Source organism: Salmo salar, chromosome 22 (assembly GCF_965601325.2).
Source record: "Salmo salar chromosome 22, fSalSal1, whole genome shotgun sequence".
In the NCBI taxonomy this organism is placed as follows: domain Eukaryota; kingdom Metazoa; phylum Chordata; class Actinopteri; order Salmoniformes; family Salmonidae; genus Salmo; species Salmo salar.
The window spans coordinates 52,416,221-52,436,662 of NC_138312.1; the positions used below are offsets into that span (position 1 = coordinate 52,416,221).

General features: G+C 43.0%; 1 protein-coding gene across 1 annotated transcript in view; it reads right to left on the reverse strand.

Moving 5' to 3' along the window:
• The window catches only part of cdh22 (cadherin 22), a 159,324-nt gene that overhangs the window by 6,618 nt on the left and 132,264 nt on the right, over positions 1–20,442 (reverse strand). The window contains exons 9-10 of the mRNA XM_045705651.2: positions 19,931–20,048; positions 9,684–9,935 (exon numbers count right to left, since the gene is read on the reverse strand). Coding sequence (XP_045561607.1) covers positions 9,684–9,935; positions 19,931–20,048 — 370 coding nt within the window. The remainder of the gene's footprint in view (positions 1–9,683; positions 9,936–19,930; positions 20,049–20,442) is intronic.

The following is a 20,442-nucleotide window of genomic DNA, read 5'->3' on the forward strand; positions in this document are numbered from 1 at the left end:
ACCACTTTTAATATTTTAAAGCATGGTGGTGGCTGCATCATGTTATGGATATTTTTAGGGCGTTTTTGTTAGGGCGTTCTTGTTAGGGTGTTTTTTCAGATATAAATATGTGGAACAGAGCTAAGCACAGGCAAAATCCTAGAAGAAACAAATTCACCTTTTAGCAGGACAACAACCTAAAACGCAAGGCCAAATATACACTGGAGTTGTTTACCAAGATGAAATTGAATGTTACTGAGCGGCCTAGTTACAGTTTTGACTTAAATTGGCTTGAAAATCTATGTCAAGACTTGGAAATGGCTGTCGAGCAATGATTAACAACCGACATGACAGAGCTTGAATATTTCTTTTACAACCCAGGTGTGCAAAGCTCATAGAGACCTACCTAGAAAGACTCACAGCTGTAAATGCTGCCAAAGGTGATTCTAACATGTATTGACTTAGGGGTGTGAATACCTATGTGAATTAGATATTTGTGTATTTAATTTTCAGGAAATTTGCTAACCTTTCTAAAAACATGTTTTCACTTTGTCATTATGGGGTATTAAGTGTAGATGGGTGAGAAATTCAATTTTTAAGCCGGGCTGTTGGAATAAGTCAAGTATGTATGGTATGAATGAATACTTTCTGAAGGCACTGTGTGTATGTGTGTGTGTGTGGTTCACTTACCATGGCCTTTCTCTCGCATACTGTACGTGTTAACCTAGCGGTGTAAAACGTGATTGATGTTATTTCCTTGCAGACACAATTTGCTAAAAATAGTCCTCTGTGCATTGCTTTTGGAATCTCAATCCTCCCTGACTCTCTAGCTTTTGTTTCGATGACCGTTAGCAAGCTGGATAGTGAAGAGACCATAAATGTAGGTCTATTATCATTCATAGACAGTTTCGATTTGGTTTTGGTCATTTCAACGTCGATTGAGATTGTTTTTTCCCGGGAAAACCAAACTACCCACGGGCAGCGGGCCGGATTGAATGGGTTCGCGGGGCGGTTCCGGGCTGGAACACAAAATTGTGGAGATTGTATGCTGAATAGATGGCAAAGACACTAAATGAAGATAGGAACACTAACCAAGCTTATCCACGGATGAGGAGCTTGAGAAGAAATGGAATAAAAAAGAAATGAAAAAGAAACATTTGAGGTCACGGTAATGGGTGTTTCAAGGCAATATTACTGTTCAAGAGAACATTACCAGGCAAGGGAAAAGAAACCCTCATAGTTGTGATAGTGTTCGTCATTGAGAATGCACACTAGCAAGCCAATTGTCTTTAACAATGACCGCTTGCCCAGACATACTGTATATGATATGCACAGCCATTTATTTCAATTAATATTAAGAATCTTAAAGAATATCACCTATCTATAAATGCCTCACAAGCTTTATTCAACTGTCTAACTCCATCATATCCCAAAATATAAAGTCAGGCCAAAAATATGCACAAAAAATGGTTGTATTTTTTTTATTTAAGGATTTGGCTCTATGGATCTATTATACTGGTAACTTCGCTATCCGGTCGGCACAAGATACTTAAAGGCCCAATGCAGATGTTTTTATCTCATTATATCTCATTTCTGGGTAACAATGAAGTACCTTACTATAACAGTTTTCCATTAAAATTGTCAAAAATAAATAAAAAGTTTATTTGGCAAAAAAAACTATTACTCAAGCAAAGAAATGCAAGGACTGTCTAGGAGTGGTCTGAGTGGAGTGGGTAAGGCCACCAAAGTGGTGGAGGGACCTAATGGGAGGGATACGTAATTTAAAAATTGTTATTGGCAGAGGTTTGGATGTCACCAGCAAGCTGAGTGGCGCAGCAGTCTAAGGCAATGCATCTCAGTGCTAGAGGCATCCCTACAGACCCTGGTTTGATCCCAGGCTGTATACCGGCTGTGATCGTGAGTCACATAGGGCAGTGCACAATTGGACCAGCGTCGTCCGGGTTAAGGGAGTGTTCGGCCGTCATTGTAAAATAAGAATTTGTTCTTAACTGTCTTGCCTAGTTAAATTAAATAGCCAAAACTCCCTCCATGCAAAACATGCTCATTAGAAGGTCATGTGTTGACTGCATTTTCAACAAGCAAGTAGTGTTAATTTCATCAGCTGTTGTATAGTATATGATCCAAAACACAGAAAAAATCTGAATTTCCACTGCACTAGGCCTTTAGTGCTCTAACCCCTCACACTACTAAAGTCACACATTGTGAATGTGAGAGATATGGCCTGACAATTAACTCAAAGAAAATGAATGACAGTACACTATTTTTTTTAATTGGGTATGTCAGTGAACCCTTATATCTTGAAGGATTTGATAGACTTCTATTGGATTCGCAGCTTGATGCAAAGCACAGGCCCTTAGGGAATATACAGTCCTACCCTTAACCGTGACCTTGAGAGTCGGAACATGACGCTGAAACTCTGATTGTTTCACCTTTCTTTCATGTTTTTTTTTCCTCTTATGTGAAAGAGCAAAATGCAACAGTGACAAGCATATTAATCTGTATAAAAAAAACTTGTCTTCATTTGCTGTAAATGACTTGAAAAATAAGACTGGGAGTCGTAGAGAAAATGGCCTGCGTTCCCATCTGGAGAGCTGCGTTTGAAGAAAGGAAGATGAGGACTGTTGATCGTCTAGAGCCTCTTGTACAATAACTCTTCATCTAGCCACTTCTCTTAACCTACATTGTCTCCATGGTGCCATGGGGAGATGGATGTCTTTGATCATTGTGGGAGTTTTTCCTCCGCATTCCCCATCATTGGAGACAGTTAATAGCCGGGTCCAGCCAATAGACACGGGTCATACTAACCTCTTGATGCATGCTGCTGTGCATGCCAAACATGCACTTGATTATTACTCTCAATTCCCAATGGTGAAGAGGGTAATGGGAGGCGGAGATCTTGATTATACGACTCCTCTACTAACCAATCAGTGGTGTGCTTGGTAAACTGTGTGAGTGATATAAACTGCATGCGAGATGGGGACAGTGTTTTTCTTCTCTTAGTGGAAATGGAAAATCAGAGGTAATACATTGGCTGGTTCATTCCTCTTAGAGATATTAACTTGAACGTTCTATATTACGGTTATTCGCCGTATTACAGCGACGGTGATATAGCGCATGATATGCAAAGTCACATTTTCCATGTTATGCATGGAATAATGCATCACAGCCTGTTGTATATGTCCTGCAAACAGTGGCCAAACCCTGTAGTATAGTACCTGCCTTGCCAACATGTGGCTGTTCCTCTGTGTACAGATGTTCTGATAAGCGGTCCTGACAAGACGGCTAATTTACCCTTGGGCTGTGCCTAGCCGCACGAGGCCAAGGGTTCATCTTGGCAGATGGGGCTTAATTGGAACGGATGTGCGCAGATGCCTCGCCAAAATGGATTTATCACGTCACCCACTAAATTAACTGATGGAGGGATTGTTTATTTGTTGCTAATTAGGCAGAAATTTGTTTTCATTTCGCTCATCATGCCACAATTGATCTAATAGGTTGCTTGGGCGCCTCCGGGGAGCTGGTTTCTCCAACCCAACCACACTCATAAACATGTACAGAACAATGGGTGAGTTTGTGTGTGTTCTGTATGTGTGTCTAGGCTCTGTGTGTGGTTCTATTCTCTCTCTGTGTGTGTGTGTGTGTGTGTGTGTGTGTGTGTGTGTGTGTGTGTGTGTGTGTGTGTGTACGCTCTGTCTGTGTGTTCTGTGTGTGGGTGGATCATTGGGAAGTCATTGCCACCACACAAGCAGTCAGTTGTTTTGCTCCAGTACATCTCTCCCATTAACACACAAGGTTGGCTGTTAACACAGTGCTGTCCATTCTCGTTCCGCTCTCTCCCCATACGGCAAAGAAATATATGGCAATATATGTATAGTTGAAGACGGAAGGTTACATACACTTAGGTTGGAGTCATTAAAACTTGTTTTTCAACCACACGTTTCTTGTTAACAAGCTATAGTTTTGGCAAGTCGGTTAGGACATCTACTTTGTGCATGACACAAGTCATTTTCCCAACAATTGTTTACAGAGATTATTTCACTTATAATTCACCGTATCACATTTCCAGTGGGTCAGAAGTTTACATACATTAAGTTTACTGTGCCTTTAAACAGCTTGGAAAATTCCAGAAAATGCTGTCATGGCTTTAGAAGCTTATGATAGGCTAATTGACATCATGTGAGTCTATTGGAGGTGTACCTGTGGATGCATTTCAAGGCCGACCTTGCTTGACATCATGGAAAAATCTAAATAAATCACCCAAGACCTCCGAAGAAAAATGGTGGACCTCCACAAGTCTGGTTCATCCTTGGGAGCAATTTCCAAAGGCCTGAAGGTACCACATTCATCTGTACAAACAATAGTACGCAAGTATAAACACCGTGGGACCACGCAGCCGTCATACCGCTCAGGAAGGAGACACATTCTGTCTGAACATACTTCGGTGCGAAAAGTGCAAATCAATCCCAAAACAACAGCAAATGACCTTGTGAAGATGTTGGAGGAAACAGGTACAAAAGCATCTATATCCACAGTAAAACGTATCCTATATCAACATAACCTGAAAGGCCGCTCAGTAAGGAAGAAGCCACTGCTCCAAAACCGCCATAAAAAACGGCAGACTACGGTTTGCAACTGCACATGGGGACAAAGATCGTACTTTTTGGAGAAATGTCTTCTGGTCTGATGAAACAAAAATAGAACTGTTTGGCCATAATGACCATCGTTATGTTTGGAGGAAAAAGATGGAGGCTTGCAAGCCGAAGAACAACATCCCAACCGTGAAGCACGAGGGTGGCAGCATCATGTTGTGGGGGTGCTTTGCTGCAGGAGGGACTGGTGCACTTCACAAAATAGATTGCATCATGAGGAAGGGGAAATTATGTGGATACATTGAAGCAACATCTCAAGACATATTTATTTTAACTAGGCAAGTCAGTTAAGAAAAACATTTTATTTTCAATGACGGCCTAGGAACAGTGGGTTAACTGCCTTGTTCAGGGGCAGAATGAGAGATTTTTACCTTGTCAGCTCGGGGATTTGGTCTTGCAACCTTTCGGTTACTAGTCTAATGCTCTAACCACTAGGCTACCTGCCATCCCACATCAGTCAGGAAGAAAAGCTTGGTTGCAAATGGGTCTTCCAAATGGAGAATGACCCCAAGAATACTTCCAAAGTTGTGGCAAAATGGCTTAAGGACAACAAAGTCAGGGTATTGGAGTGGCTTTCACAAAGCCCTGACCTCAATCCTATAGAACATTTGTGTGCAGAACTACAAACCTGACTCAGTTACACCAGCTCTGTCAGGAGGAATGGGCCAAAATTCACCCAACTTATTATGGGAAGCTTGTGGAAGGCTACCCGAAATGTTTGACTCAAGTTAAACAATTTAAAGGCAATGCTACCAAATACTAATTGAGTGTATGTAAACTTCTGACCCACTGGGAATGTTATTCAAAGAAAGAAAAGCTGAAATAAATCATTCTCTCTACTATTATTCTGACATTTCACATTCTTAAAATTAAGTGGTGATCCTAACTGACCTAAGGCAGGGGATTTTTACTAGGATTAAATGTCAGGAATTGTGAAAAACTGAGTTTAAATATACTTGGCTAAGGTGTATGTAAACTTCCGACTTCAACTGTATATTATTTATATATTATATGCCCATATATGGTGCAAACATACAGTATATGCCAATAAATGGTGGAAATGTATATGCCCATATATGGTGGAAACATACAGTATATGCCCATAAATGGTGGAAACATATCTGCCCATGTATGCTGGAAACATATATGCCCATATTTGGTGGAAAGATACAGTATATGCCCATATATGGTACAAACATTTATGCCCATGTATGCCATGTATGTATGTCACATATATGTTGAAATATATAAGAATTGGCAGTTTTCATAAATGTGACATATGTTATTGAAATATATGATAATATATTTTAAAATGTATGTCACGTTCATTTATGGGATTTAAAAATATGATAATATATTTTAAAATACCGTACCAGTCAAAAGGGTGGACACACCTACTCATTCCAGGGTTTTTCTTTATCTTTACTATGTTCTACATTGTAGAATAATAGTGAAAACATCAAAACTATGAAATAACACATATGGAATCATGTAGTAACCAAAAAAATGTTAAATCAAAATATATTTTATACTTGAGATTCTTCAAAGTAGCCACCCTTTGCCTTGATGACAGCTTCGCACACTCAACAAGCTTCATGAGGCTTCAATTAATGCATTTCAATTAACAGGTGTGCCTTGTTAAAAGTTAATTTGTGGAATGTCTTTCCTTCTTAATGCATTTGCCATAACAAAGGGGTTGAATACTTATTGACTCAAGACATTTCAGCCTAACATTTTTAATTAATTTGTAAAAACATAGTTTCACTGTGTAGGCGAGTCACACAAAATCTAAATTGAATTCATTTTAAATTCAGGCTGTAACAAAACAAAATCTGGAAAAAGTCAAGGGGTGTAAATACTTTCTGAAGGAACTGTATGCGTTTCAATATAGCACAATCTAAATGGAATACTGTAAATACTCTATAGCTATAGCACCACCAAAACCACAGTACCTTTTAACCAATGCTTTTTGTAGTGAAGCTTGTCTCCTTACGATTTGAACATAACCATAATGTGTTGGTTGAGGGCCAAAAGGCTTTTAAAAACCACAATGAATAAAATATAAGTGGCTTTTTAAACTCACTACGCTTAAGTTAACGGAGGCATAACTTTAACCGTACTCTCATTTAAACCACCCTAAAAACAATACCCCTTCCCTGATTCAGAGACCCCGGGTGACCTAAGGTATGTCCCAAATGCCCCCCCCCAATCCCACTGCCCTGGTCAAAGGTAGTGCCCTATATGGGGACTAGGGTGCCATTTAGGGACCTAGTCCCAGCCTGTTCATCAATCATTCAAAACAAACAAGATGTGAAACATGTTAGTGAAGTAAGACAAGGGAACCGAAAATAAACTGACAACGATGTACACTGCGTTATTGCGTTTCAACCGCAGCCGAAAGAGGAACGTTTCGGGCAATATTGACGAGGCAAGCGACTCATTAAATGTTTAAACATGACAATCCAAAATCCTCTCTCGCCTAGCACTCCTGCTGAGAGTCGTGCATGTGAGTGCTTGTATCTGAGAACGTCTGGAAAGCCTTATCTATTTAAAGAGCGTTGTTCCAGGGGGACGTTAGGGCTGATGCAGCAATCCCCCCCTCTCCTCCTAGTTCTTCTAGGCCTCCCACTCTCTCCACTCAGCTCCCCCTACCTCCATATTCTGGGAAGCAGAGTGGTTTGATATCATTGAATTGTATACACTCTCCACTTGGACAAAACTTTTTCTCATGAAAGGGGGTTGAGTTTTCTGACTGCAACATCAGCAGTTACCCGTTTGAAGGAAAAAGATGGAAAAGTAAAGAAATGCATCACCTTTTAATGTAATCTGTCCTTGTTTTTCCAGCCTGTTCTACATGAGATGAGAGAAAAAAGTAACCCTAAAAGGTGGACTGTCCATTAAAGCCTAACAATGATAGTTGTGGTGGGGTGATACACTCAGTTTTAGTACTACTTGGTTTATCGTTCAGATAAGTGCCACACATTTGGATAAGTGCTGTTTGGTGGGATAGCATCATGAACTGTATATCCTTAGTCAAGCATAAGGAAATGTTGAAGGAATGATAAGGAAATGGTGACAATAAATGTAAAACAAATCATAGATACATGCAATTCATGAATGAGGGATACAGCTACAGGGGTATATTGTTTGGTGGGATTGCATCATGAACTGTCTACACTAAGACAAGGATAAGAAAATGAGGGATACATTGGTAGTGGTAGATTTTAGTTTGGTCTTATGGTCTCTATATTATCCACATTGTTTTGAATAATTCCCATATACTCATACAGTGCATTCGGAAGGTATTCAGACCCCTTCACTATTTACACATTATGTTACTGTACATTACAGCCTTATTCTAAAATGAATTAAATAAAAAATGCCCCTCAATCTACAACACAATACCCTATAATGAAAAGTGAAAACAGATTTTGAGAATTTTTTTTAACAGAAATACCTTACATAAGTATTCAGACCCTTTGCTATGAGACTTGACATTGAGCTCAGGTGCATCTTGTTTCCATTAATCATCCTTGAGATGCTTCTACAAATTGGTAGGATTCCACCAGTGGTAAATTCAATTGACTGGACATGATTTGGAAAGGCACACACTTGTCTATATAAGGTTGACTGTGCATGTCAGAGCAAAAACCAAGCCCTGAGGTTGAAGGAATTGTCCGTAGAGCTGCAAGACAGGATTGTGTTGAGGCACAGATCTGGGGAAGGGTACCAAAACATTTATGCAGCATTGAAGGTCCCCAAGAACACAGTGGCCACCATCATTCTTAAATGGAAGAAGTTTGGAAACACCAATACTTCCTAGAGCTGGCCACCCAGCCAAACTGAGCAATCGGGGGAGAATGGCCTTGGTCAGGGAGTTGACTAAGAACCCGATGGTCACTCTGACAGAGCTCCAGAGTTCCTCTGTGGAGATGGGAGAGCCTTCCAGAAGGACAACCATCTCTGCAGCACTCCACCAATCAGGTCTTTATGGTAGAGTGGCCAGACGGAATCCGCAGGAGTGACTTCGGCACAATGTTCTTGAGTGGCCCAGCCAGAGCCCAGACTTAAACCTGATCGAACATCTCTGGATAGACCTGAAAATAGCTGCGTAGCGATGCTCCACATCCAACTGACAGACCTAGAAAGGATCTTCAGGGAAGAATGGGAGAAACTTCCCAAATACAGGTGTGCCAAGCTTGTAGCGTCATACCCAAGAAGACTCGAGACTGTAATCACTGCCAAAGGTGCTTCAACAAAGTACTGAGTAAATAGTCTGAATACTTACGTAAATATGATATTTTACGTTTTTTATTTTGAATACATTTGCTACAATTTCTAAAAACCTGTTTATGCTTTGTCATTATAGGGTATTGTGTGTAGATTGATGAGGAAAAAATATATTTAATCAATTTTAGAATAAGGCTGTAACATAACAAAATGTGGAAAAAGTCAAGGGGTCTGAACTTTCTGAATGCACTGTATATGTGATATACATATAGCAGAATTATCATATTTTACACCCATATACTGTATACTATCTATTTGTCTGTTTTAAAACAAAAGCATTTTTTGTGTCCCTATAGACCCCCATCAGATTATCCAGAGCAGATGTTTTTAATGCCAGTTGTAAACATACTTTATTCCATACTTTATCCCAACAAACAATCTGTATCCTTGAAATTGATCCTATGCCCAGCTTGTGTCTTTACAGTTCACTTATTCCAACAGAAGGGCCATCTCATTAATGAAATAGACAGAAATCTCAACAAGTGTGCAATTATGTTGCCCCAAAAACTGTATAAGCAGACCAACCGGTCATAGTGTTGTTTGTTTTGTGCATAGTTTCTTTACATAAATGCTCACTTCTTTGCGAGCTAAAACAGATGTTTTCAGACCTGGGTTCAAATAGAATTTGTTTCTTTCAAAAACCATGAGCGTTTGATTGCCTAAAGTGCCAAATAGACTGGAATTTCACTTTTATAACTATTATGTTGGCAACCTCAATCAAGAAGGGGTTTCGTCGCTGCTTACCTATGAGTATGAGCATGCAGACCAGTAGAGCTATGAGGGCCCCGGGACTGAGTGAGGCGCTAATGACGTAGGCGGTGGCATTGCAGGACTGGATGGCGCCCTCCGGGTCACAGCCACACACGTGGATGGTCAGGGTGCCCGTGGAGCTCAGAGCAGGAGGCCCGGTATCCACCACCAGGATAGGCAGCAGGTAGACGTTCTGCTCGTGGCGGTTGAAGCCCGAGCGCTGGGTCCGGATCCCTACAGTGTTGTCTGGAACATAGAGATATAATATTATACAAGGGTAGCCTATGTCAAACATAGACCTTCATAACTATCTGCTCGTGGTGGTTGAAGCCTGAGCACAGGGTCTGCAGTGTTGTCTGGAACATAGAGATATATGAGATAATATTAGTGCCGGGATGATACCAGTATTTCATTACCAGTATTCCAGAGTCATATTTAGTTATTTTCCAAGCTATAGTACACAATATTTTACATACAGCAGGTTTTTAAACGACTAAAGAGTTGGTCTGCTTCGTCTAATATTGGGACGGAAACTCAAAATGTAATACATTTCAACTCTATATCTGACATGGTACAGGTGTCATTTTGTTAAGTCCATAACCATGTGTGTGAGGTGTATACTTTGGTTTCAAAGTAGATTTGTTTAAGACTACCAAGAAACACTCTGTATGACCCTGATTTAGCCCACTGCAGTAAAATGTTAATTCTATGGTCTGGAATTCCACACAGACAGAGGAATCAATCAAGATAATTCAGTACAGCCATGTGGAAAAATAAAATAGGTGCTACTTAATAAATACATTTGCTTCTGCTCAGGTAGACCATTTGTGTCACAGATTTCTTCGTCGTCAGACGATATAGCGAAATCGTCGTCGGAGAACGTGGACCAATACGCAGAGGAGTTAGTGCTCATCATCTTAATTTATTAAAAGAATGTGAACACGGAGGAAAAACAAGAAAACGAAATAAGACTAGTGACAGTTTTAAAGACATAAATAAACGCAGTGCAAAATACAACTACCCACAAAACACAAAGACAAACACACCCTATTATATAGGACTCCCAATCAAAGGCAACTTAACACACCTGCCTTCAATTGGGAGTCCAACCCCAATTAACTATACATAGAAAAACAAACCTAGAACCTATACCAACAACTAACACCCCACTACACCACACACAAAACCCCAAAATACAAAACAAATATACCTCTGCCACGTCCTGACCAAAATATAATACAAATAATACCTAAATATTGGTCAGGACGTGACATTACCCCCCCCCCCCCAAAGGTGCATACACCGAATGCACCAACATAAAGAAAACCCAATACAAAAATAAACCCCCTAAACTAAAGGGAGGGAAGGGAGGGTGGCTGCCGTCAACGACGGCACTGTGCTACACCCCCCCTCCCCAACCCACCTATATTGGAGATGGCTCCGGTTCTGGCCTACTGCCCTCCAGACCGTAGACAGACTTGCTTGGCTTTGGACAGTAGGCAGACTCCTTCGGTTCCAGGTCGTAGGCCGACTCCTTCGGTTCCAGGTCGTAGGCCGACTCCTTCGGTCCCGGTCTGTAGGCAGACTCATTACAGTCACAGTTACTTAATTCAAATTTGGGATCGTAGCCAGACTCACCCGGTTCTGGGTCACAAGCAGATTCCCTCGGTCCCGGGTCGCAGGCCGACCCCCTTGGTTCCGGGTCGCAGGTAGACCCCTCCGGGCAGACGGGCCACTCTGGCAGCTCCGGGCAGATGGGCCACTCTGGCAGCTCCGGGCAGACGGGCCACTCTGGCAGCTCCAGAGTGGCCCGTCTGCCCGGAGGGGTCTACCTGCGACCCGGAACCAAGCTGCCCGGCAGCTCCGGGCAGACGGGCCACTCTGGCAGCTCCGGGCAGACGGGCCACTCTGGCAGCTCCGGGCAGACGGGCCACTCTGGCAGCTCCGGGCAGACGGGCCACTCTGGCAGCTCCGGGCAGACGGGCCAATCTGGCAGACGGGCCACTCTGGCAGATCCGGGCAGACGGGCAACTCTGGTAGATCCGGGCAGCTCTGGCGACTCCTGACTGGCGGGCAGCTCTGGCGACTCCTGACTGGCGGGCAGCTCTGGCGACTCCTGACTGGCGGGCAGCTCTGGCGACTCCTGACTGGCGAGCAGCTCTGGCGGCACCAGACTGGCGAGGCTGGGCTGACGCACTAGATGCCTGATGCGTGGGGCTGGTACTGGATGTGCCAGTCTGGGCACACGCACCTTAGGGCTAGTGCGGGGAGCGGGAACAGGCTGAACAAGACTAGGCTGACTATTGGGAAGCTTGGTCCGGGTTGCTGGTACTGGTCGTACTAGACTGGGAGTACTCACTTCCGGGATACTCCGAGAGGCAGGAACCGGAAAGACTGGGCCATGGAGGCGCACAGGTGGCTGTGATCGCACCGCCTGCACAACCCGTCCTGGCTGGATGGAACTAGTAGCCCTGCACAAGCGGGGTGCTGGTACAGGGTGGACTGGACTGGGCTGTGCGTGCGTATGGGCGAGATAGTGCGAAACACGGCGCTTTCCACCTTCTTCGCCCCTTCCTGCACTCACGCATAGCTGGCTTATGGCTCTTCCTACGCCCAGCCAAACTACCCGTGTGCCCCCCCAAAAAAATTATTGGGGGTGCCTCTCCGGCTTCCTAGCCAGACGTGTCCCAACGTAGCATTCCTGTTCCACCCCAGCCTTCTTCCACGGGCCCACTCCGGCCAATATCTCTTCCCAAGTCCACTTCTCAGAATAATCCATAAATTCCGCGTCCCAATCTTTACTCCGCTGCTTGGTCCTGTTGTGGTGGGTAGTTCTGTCACAGATTTCTTCGTCGTCAGACGATATAGCGAAATCGTCGTCGGAGAACGTGGACCAATACGCAGAGGAGTTAGTGCTCATCATCTTAATTTATTAAAAGAATGTGAACACGGAGGAAAAACAAGAAAACGAAATAAGACTAGTGACAGTTTTACAGGCATAAATAAACGCAGTGCAAAATACAACTACCCACAAAACACAAAGACAAACACAACCTATTATTTAGGACTCCCAATCAAAGGCAACTCAACACACCTGCCTTCAATTGGGAGTCCAACCCCAATTAACTATACATAGAAAAACAAACCTAGAACCTATACCAACAACTAACACCCCACTACACCACACACAAAACCCCAAAATACAAAACAAATATACCTCTGCCACGTCCTGACCAAAATATAATACAAATAATACCTAAATATTGGTCAGGACGTGACAATTTGGTCATATGGTTACTACCATCCATCATTTTTTATATTATTTTTTTATTTAACCTTTATTTAACTAGTCAAGTCATTTAAAAACAAATTCTTATTTACAATGACAGCCTACCGGGGAACAGTGCCTTGTTCAGGGGCAGAACAACAGATCTTTACCTTGTCAGCTCAGGGAATTGATCCAGCAACCTTTTGGTTACTGGCCCAACGCTCTAACTACCTGCCACCCCAAATTATCAAATTAACAGTTCAGAAGCATTTACTTGTTCATGCATAGATGGGTTATACAGGCTAAATAGACATTATTTGAAGTAAACACTCCCATTTTGCCAAAGATAGATACCTCAGATCATCAACTCTGAAATAATTTAAAAAAAAATGTTTTACTTATTATTATTTTTATTTTTTCACCTTGATTTAACCAGGTAAGCTGGTTGAGAACAAGTTCTCATTTACAACTGTGACCAGGCCAAGATAAAGCAAAGCAGTGCGACAGAAACAACAACACAGTGTTACATGGAATAAACAAGTGTACAGTCAACACAATAGAAAAAAAGAACGTCTATATACAGTGTGTGCAAATGCATGAGGAGGTATGGCAATAAATAGGCCATAGTAGCAAAATAATTACAATTTAGCAGATTAACACTGGAGTGATAGATGAGCAGATGATGATGAGCAGATGATGGTGTGTAAGTAGTGATACTGGTGTGCAAAAGAGCAGCAAAGTAAATAAAAACAATATGGGGATGAGGTAGGTAGATTGGGTGGGCTATTTACAGATAGACTATGTACAGCTGCAGCGATCGGTTAGCTGCTCAGATAGCTGATGTTTAAAGTTAGTGAGGGAAATGTAAGTCTCCAGCTTCAGCGATTTTTGCAATTCGTTCCAGTCACTGGCAGCAGAGAACGGAAAGGAAAGGCGGCCAAAGTAGGTGTTGGCTTTGGGGATGACCAGTGAGATATACCTGCTGGAGCGCATGCTAAGGGTGGGTGTTGTTATCGTGACCAGTGAGCTGAGATAAGGCGGAGCTTTACCTAGCATAGACGTGTAGATGACCTGGAGCCAGTGGGTCTGGCGACGAATATGTAGCGAGGGCCAGCCGACTAGAGCATACAGGTTGCAGTGGTGGGTGGTATAAGGTGCTTTGGTAACAAAACGGATGGCACTGTGATAGACTGCATCCAATTTGCTGAGTAGAGTATTGGAAGCTATTTTGTAGATGACATCGCCGAAGTCGAGGATCGGTAGGATAGTCAGTTTTACTAGGGTAAGTTTGGTAGTGTGAGTGAAGGAGGCTTTGTTGCGAAATAGAAAGCCGATTCTAGATTTAATTTTGGATTGGAGATGTTTGATATGAGTCTGGAAGGAGAGTTTACAGTCTAGCCAGACACCTAGTTATTTGTACTTGTCCACGTATTCTAGGTCAGAACCGTCCAGAGTACTGATGCTAGTCGGGCGGGTGCGGGCAGTGAACGGTTGAAAAGCATGCGTTTGGTTTTGCTGGCGTTTAAGAGCAGTTTGAGGCCACGGAAGGAGTGTTGTATGGCATTGAAGCTCGTTTGGAGGTTAGTTAACACAGTGTCCAAAGAAGGGCCAGATGTATACATAATGGTGTCGTCTGCAAAAAAGTGGATCAGGGAATCACCTGCAGCAAGAGCGACATCGTAGATATATACAGAGAAAAGAGTCGGCCTGAGAATTGAACCCTGTGGTACCCCCATAGAGACTGCCAGACGTCCGGACAACAGGCCCTCCGATTTTACACACTGAACTCCATCTCCGAAGTAGTTGGTGAACCAGGCAAGGCAGTCATTTGAGAAACCAAGGCTATTGAGTCTGCCAATAAGAATACGGTGATTGACAGAGTCGAAAGCCTTGGCCAGGTCGATGAAGACGGCTGCACAATTCTGTCTTTTATCAATGGCGGCTATGATATCGTTTAGTACCTTGAGCGTGGCTGAGGTGCACCCGTGACCAGCTCGGAAACCGGATTGCACAGCGGAGAAGGTATGGTGGGATTCGAAATGGTCAGTGATCTGTTTATTTACTTGGCTTTCAAAGACTTTAGAAAGGCAGGGCAGGATGGATATAGGTCTGTAACAGTTTGGTTCTAGAGTGTCACCCCCTTTGAAGAGGGGGATGACCGCGGCAGCTTTCCAATCTTTAGGGAACTCGGATGAAATGAAAGAGAGGTTGAACAGACTAGTAATAGGGGTTGCAACAATGGCGGTGGATAATTATAGAAAGAGAGGGTCCAGATTGTCTAGCCCAGCTGATTTGTACGGGTCCATGTTTTGCAGCTCTTTCAGAACATCTGCGATCTGGATTTGGGTGAAGGAGAAGCAGGGGAGGCTCGGGCAAGTAGCTGCGAGGGGTGCGGAGCTGTTGGCCATGGTTGGGGTAGCCAGGAGGAAAGCATGGCCAGCCGTAGAGACATGCTTATTGAAATGTTCGATTATCATGGATTTATCGGTGGTGACCATGTCATCTAGCCTCAGTGCAGTGGGCAGCTGGGAGGAGGTTCTCATGTTCTCCATGGACTTTACAGTGTCCCAAAACTTTTTGGAGTTAGAGTTTCAGGATGCAAATTTCTGTTTGAAAAAGCTAGCCTTTGCTTTCCTGACTGACTGTGTGTATTGGTTCCTGACTTCCCTGAACAGTTGCATATCGTGGGGACTATTCGATGCTATTGCAGTCCCCCACAGTATTTAAGGACATGGAGCAAGGGAATCACATGTGTCAAGCCCATACACTTCAACCATGTCTTTTTTTAGAGTGAACACATGAATTGCTAGCTGTTGTCAGTGAGCATTCAATTCAATTACAATTTAAGGGGTTTTATTGGCATGGGAAACACATGTTTACATTGCCAAAGTAAGTGAAATAGATAATAAACAAAAGTGAAATAAACATTAAACATTACACTCACAAAAGTTCCAAAAGAATAAAGACATTTCAAATTTCATATTCTGTCTATATACAGTTTTGTAATGGTGTGCAAATAGTTAAAGTACAAAAGGGAAAATAAATAATCATAAATATAGGTTGTATTTACAATGGTGTTTGTTCTTCACTGGTTGCCCTTTTCTTGTGGCAACAGGTCACAAATCTTGCTGCTGTGATGGCACATTGTGCTATTTCACCCAATAGATATGGGAGTTTATCAAAATTGGATTTGTTTTCGAATTCTTTGTGGGTCTGTGTAATCTGAGGGAAATATGTGTCTCTAATATGGTCATACATTTGGCAAGAGGTTAGGAAGTGCAGCTCAGTTTCCACCTCATTTTGTGGGCAGTGTGCACATAGCCTGTCTTCTCCTGAGAGCCAGGTCTGCATCGTCACACATTCTTTTTAGTCAAATGAAACCAAGGGGCGAAAATGGGAGGACGTCATGATTTGAAATGAAACCTCACTGGTGCACAGCCTCTCGGGGAGACACATGTAACAATAAATGTATTTGTATGTTTTTATTTAACCTTTATTTAACAAAGCATACAGTAGCAGGCTTTGACAAATATAGTCAGAATAGCTAGTGTGGATGGACTTGCATATAAGACACTGGGAAATCCATCACCGGAGGCAGACATCACTGTTATGGACGTAGCAACAACACTGTCAGGAGGCAGACATCACCGTCATGGACGTAGCAACAACACTGTCAGGAGGCAGACATCACTGTTATGGACGTAGCAACAACACTGTCAGGAGGCAGACATCACTGTTATGGACGTAGCAACAACACTGTCAGGAGGCAGACATCACTGTTATGGACGTAGCTACAACACTGTCAGGAGGCAGACATCACTGTTATGGACGTAGCTACAACACTGTCAGGAGGCAGACATCACTGTTATGGACGTAGCTACAACACTGTCAGGAGGCAGACATCACTGTTATGGACGGAGCTACAGCACTGTCAGGAGGCAGACATCACTGTTATGGACGTAGCTACAACACTGTCAGGAGGCAGACATCACTGTTATGGACGGAGCTACAGCACTGTCAGGAGGCAGACATCACTGTTATGGACGTAGCTACAACACTGTCAGGAGGCAGACATCACTGTTATGGACGTAGCTACAACACTGTCAGGAGGCAGACATCACTGTTATGGACGTAGCTACAACACTGTCAGGAGGCAGACATCACTGTTATGGACGGAGCTACAGCACTGTCAGGAGGCAGACATCACTGTTATGGACGTAGCTACAACACTGTCAGGAGGCAGACGTCACTGTTATGGACGTAGCTACAACACTGTCAGGAGGCAGACGTCACTGTTATGGACGTAGCTACAACACTGTCAGGAGGCAGACATCACTGTTATGGACGTAGCTACAACACTGTCAGGAGGCAGACATCACTGTTATGGACGGAGCTACAGCACTGTCAGGAGGCAGACATCACTGTTATGGACGTAGCTACAACACTGTCAGGAGGCAGACATCACTGTTATGGACGTAGCTACAACACTGTCAGGAGGCAGACATCACTGTTATGGACGTAGCTACAACACTGTCAGGAGGCAGACATCACTGTTATGGATTATGGACATAGCTACAACACTGTCAGGAGGCAGACATCACTGTTATGGACGGAGCTACAGCACTGTCAGGAGGCAGACATCACTGTTATGGACGGAGCTACAACACTGTTATGGACGTAGCTACAACACTGTCAGGAGGCAGACGTCACTGTTATGGACGTAGCTATAACACTGTCAGGAGGCAGGCATCACTGTTATGGACGTAGCTACAACACTGTCAGGAGGCAGACATCACTGTTATGGACGTAGCTACAACACTGTTATGGACGTAGCTATAACACTGTCAGGAGGCAGGCATCACTGTTATGGACGTAGCTACAACACTGTCAGGAGGCAGACATCACTGTTATGGACGGAGCTACAGCACTGTCAGGAGGCAGACATCACTGTTATGGACGTAGCTACAACACTGTCAGGAGGCAGACATCACTGTTATGGACGTAGCTATAACACTGTCAGGAGGCAGACATCACTGTTATGGACGTAGCTACAACACTGTCAGGAGGCAGACATCACTGTTATGGACGTAGCTACAACACTGTCAGGAGGCAGACATCACTGTTATGGACGTAGCTACAACACTGTTACAGGCAGGCAGTACACTCTTCCTATTACAGTAACTTTGCTGAGTATAATGTCTTTGACATTGTCCCTCTGACCTTTACTCAGCATCCTATTTCAGTGCATCTTTCTATCTGAAAAAGAGAAGGTGTGGACTGAAAAGGGATGGCTCCATCCTAGTTGTATTGTTTATTTCAGAAAGATATGATAACCATATAGCAGGTAATTACTTTGAAATTCCTTGTTAAAATGTTAATGAACTAATACACTTTAGTTTCTTTGAGATTGACACAATAATTGTTTTGGACCATTTAGTTACCAATGGTGTTGAATTCTTTGAGATGGGTACCAGAGAGTATTCATTATTAACATGCCAATACCACCTTAAACTCATCGAAAATAAAGCGGAATTTCATTGCACTAATAGGTGCATTGACGAGTGCTGTGGAAACAGTCTGTATATTTTAATATGTATTTTATGAGGCGACAGGGAAATGATTAAGCTAATTACGTGTGTTTTAATGGAGTGAAATATATACAGAACAGTTTTTGTTATTGAATGTCACGTTAATTTACAGTAATCAGTTGAGTAAATTAACAAAAACTGATAAGCTAAGACAAAACAAAACACACGTCTTTCATTAGCTTCATAAATAATATTTACCTATGGGGAAAATGCAGTAAAATAGTCAGTAAAATAAAGCAAGACGTTTCTCTATTTTTTGCAATAACTCCAGACCTTCTTCAATGGCCAAGATTAGCTTTACAGACATCCAAACAAACAATGAGTATAACAGTTTTAAGGGATGGAATAAAAGAGAGTGTCTGTTTGTCCTGATGTATCAAAGCTCAAAGACAGAATGCAATGTGAAGCCGTGATGGTGGAGAGAGAAAGTGACAGATCCAATCTGACAGGTTGACAAACGTGTCCATGAAAACAGAAGTACAGTGGAAAACAAGAGAGATGGGAGGAGAAAAAAAAAGGTCTGAGTCACTGCGTGTCTCTGTGTTAGAGCATACTTTTAAGCACTGTGTGTGTGTGTGTGTGTGTGTGTGTGTGTGTGTGTGTGTGTGTGTGTGTGTGCATGTGTGTGTGTTTGCTGCCAGCATACAGATTTTTCTGTGTGTATACATGAGTGATTGGTTCAAATAACCTGTGTCTATGCATGTGCATGTGTTTGTCTGCCTGCATCTCTGCGTATACGTGAACCCGTGAGCCTGCCTGTGTGGAGGGGTGAGTGGACCCATGCGGACGCTGAGCCCCATGTTTCCCCGTACTCAGGACCCCCTGCCCTGGCGCGTGACTGGGGTTACACCACACCACGCCGCAGCCTCCGTTGACATTTCCCTGGCTCACTCGCCTGACATTTTCACTGTGTCAGATCAATCTTGATTTAGCCACGTGTCACATTCACTTAGGTACACATCTCCAAAGAGGGATTTGCTTGCGAACATGTAATCCCTCTTGGCTACGTGGGTCAATGTTTTGCAACAACAAAAAAGATGGATGCAAAGTCACCACTCTGTATGGATGTCCTTATGTGGTGTTTTCTAATGCAGTGGCAAGTTAAGCTAAACAGTGTGTCCATATACCAAATTCCCATGTGCCACATGTTAGTGTAGCTACACAGTCATTTTATATTTCAAAATATGTTAACGACCTTTTATGCTACACAGTTGGACCTATTCATTTGATAATACGGTACAGCCTACTCTAAAAGCATTCACTGATAGGCTCAAAGACCGTCTAAGGCATGACACCAGGATGTACAGTATCATCCTTCAGAATACCCTTCAGAGTGACTCTGTAACAGCTGGAAGTCCTTTGATTTATGAATTCTTACCCCTTACCTTTGACATCCCACAGGGTGAAGTGGCGGTTGTTGGTGGCCTCCGGAGCCAGGGTGAAGGAGAAGCGTTGGCCCGACTGCGGCTCGTCCCTATCCACCACGCTGATGGTGTGAATGAGCTGCCAGAGAGGAAGGAAATCAAGATGCATGGAACACAAGCCACCATCCCACTCCCAACCATATTTTCACCTCAAGACAAGACAGCCTTGTAATGACAATTAATACTTTATTCTATTTCAGTGCGGCCAGCATCGAACCGCCGGTTGATAAATTACGTTTTCACATTAAAATCAGTGTGCCACAGACCGATGAGAGAAGTAGCACATCGAGGGAAACGTGGTGAACTTCTAAGAGTGGTTTACCAAATCAGCTGCAGTTATTGAATTAAGTGACTGTATAAAATAACAGGAGGAGGAGTTGCGATAAAAGGAACACTTCAGGCAATCCTCCTAAAATACAAAGTTCACTTTTCCCATTAAACGCTTGTCAAAAGATGCGTACAGTTCTGGGTTT